This window comes from Arachis ipaensis, chromosome B02 (genome assembly GCF_000816755.2).
Source record: "Arachis ipaensis cultivar K30076 chromosome B02, Araip1.1, whole genome shotgun sequence".
NCBI lineage: Eukaryota > Viridiplantae > Streptophyta > Magnoliopsida > Fabales > Fabaceae > Arachis > Arachis ipaensis.
Window position 1 is genome coordinate 51960724 of NC_029786.2, and position 1419 is coordinate 51962142.

At 30.0% G+C, this 1419-nt stretch overlaps 1 protein-coding gene across 1 annotated transcript in view; it reads right to left on the reverse strand.

Moving 5' to 3' along the window:
- Positions 845-1419, reverse strand: part of LOC107627243 (late embryogenesis abundant protein 1-like) — a 1141-nt gene continuing 566 nt past the window's right edge. Inside the window, exons 2-3 of the mRNA XM_016330095.2 lie at positions 1040-1174; positions 845-928 (exon numbers count right to left, since the gene is read on the reverse strand). Of these exons, the coding sequence (XP_016185581.1) occupies positions 851-928; positions 1040-1174 (213 nt within the window). The 3' untranslated portion in view covers positions 845-850. The remainder of the gene's footprint in view (positions 929-1039; positions 1175-1419) is intronic.

Consider the following 1419-nt stretch of genomic DNA (forward strand, 5'->3'; position numbering starts at 1 on the left):
ACCTTACCAACACTGTTTTATGACTTAAGCGTAAAGTTTTGTGTGTTAGGATGTTACAAGTAACACATTACTTTTAGTACGATCATGACGTGTTGGAAGTTGGGTCGTTACATAAAGTACTAAAATAATACCTACCAGAAAGTTTATATCTCTGCAAAAAATATACCCAAAAGATATACGAACGAGAATAATAAATAAGTCTTCGAAAAGTTTAAAAAGATGACAAAAGTAACAACAATGTTTTTTTTATAACTCGCAAACAATTTTCTATTTGACAAACAATTTGTGTATCTAATATAAATTTTTGTAAAAGTATTTAGATTATTATTTAAAAGGTGCATGTTAAAAATTAGAACAAAATTTGATCATTTAAAAAATAGACTAAAATTTTCATAGCATAAAATCATGAAATTTTTCAGATGAAATATTTTATTTTCTTAATTAAGTTTGCAAAAATTATATTGCATCAAATTCTATTCTATCAAGTCTTTGCTAAAGATTTATCTATCATGTGTAACTTTTAAAATTATTTTTATGAGCTGCATGAAATTTCGATTACTATTAGTTTACCGTGTACAATGGGATCAACAAACACATGGAGTGTAAAAAACTTCTATTACATCGGCCGTGATGCGTATGTATGACTCAAGAAAAAAAAAAAGAAGTAGCATATTTCCTTACAACTGAAATTGGCATTCTTTTACATACACCATAATAATATAAAATACTTATTTTGCCCATCCCAAACAACTAGGAAAAGAAATACTCTCTACAAAATAATTATTTTATAGAAGTGTCTTTCATTAGGAAGAAAAAGAAACTTTCAAAAATAGATCAAATTACGGTTCGTTCAATTTTTGTCCATCCCAAGGGTATGCTTGACGGTGTCTACAGCACCTTGAGCCATGTTCTTCACTTGCTCCCCAGTCTGTAGCCAGAAGATATAGTTCAAATAATTAAGCCGTTCTAACAATTGCAACCGTGACATAAACAACAATTTATAATCATGTTCTCTGTGAATTTAGAATTTCATAACAACCTGTTGGAGGAAACCAGCAGCTTCCTCTTTATTTTCTTCACGAGCTTGTCCTGTGGTGTTGTAAGCCGCTTGAGCCTTATCTGCTGCTGCTGAGGCTGAATCCTTAGCAGCTTGAAAGCTTGCTTCAGTTTGGGCCTGATCAAATCAAACGAAGGATTAAATTCTTTCTTGATTCTTGAAGAGAGCAATAACAATAGATTTCTTAGGCCAAATAGAGAATTAAGACATAGACACATAAACACAAAATCATGTTTAGTAAATAATGAGACAAGGATAAAAATATTGTATCCTGAGATATTGAATTAGTGTATTTTATATACTTTTTATCAAAAAAGACATAAAGATATTGGGAGAAGACAATTTATTTTTTTATTATCACT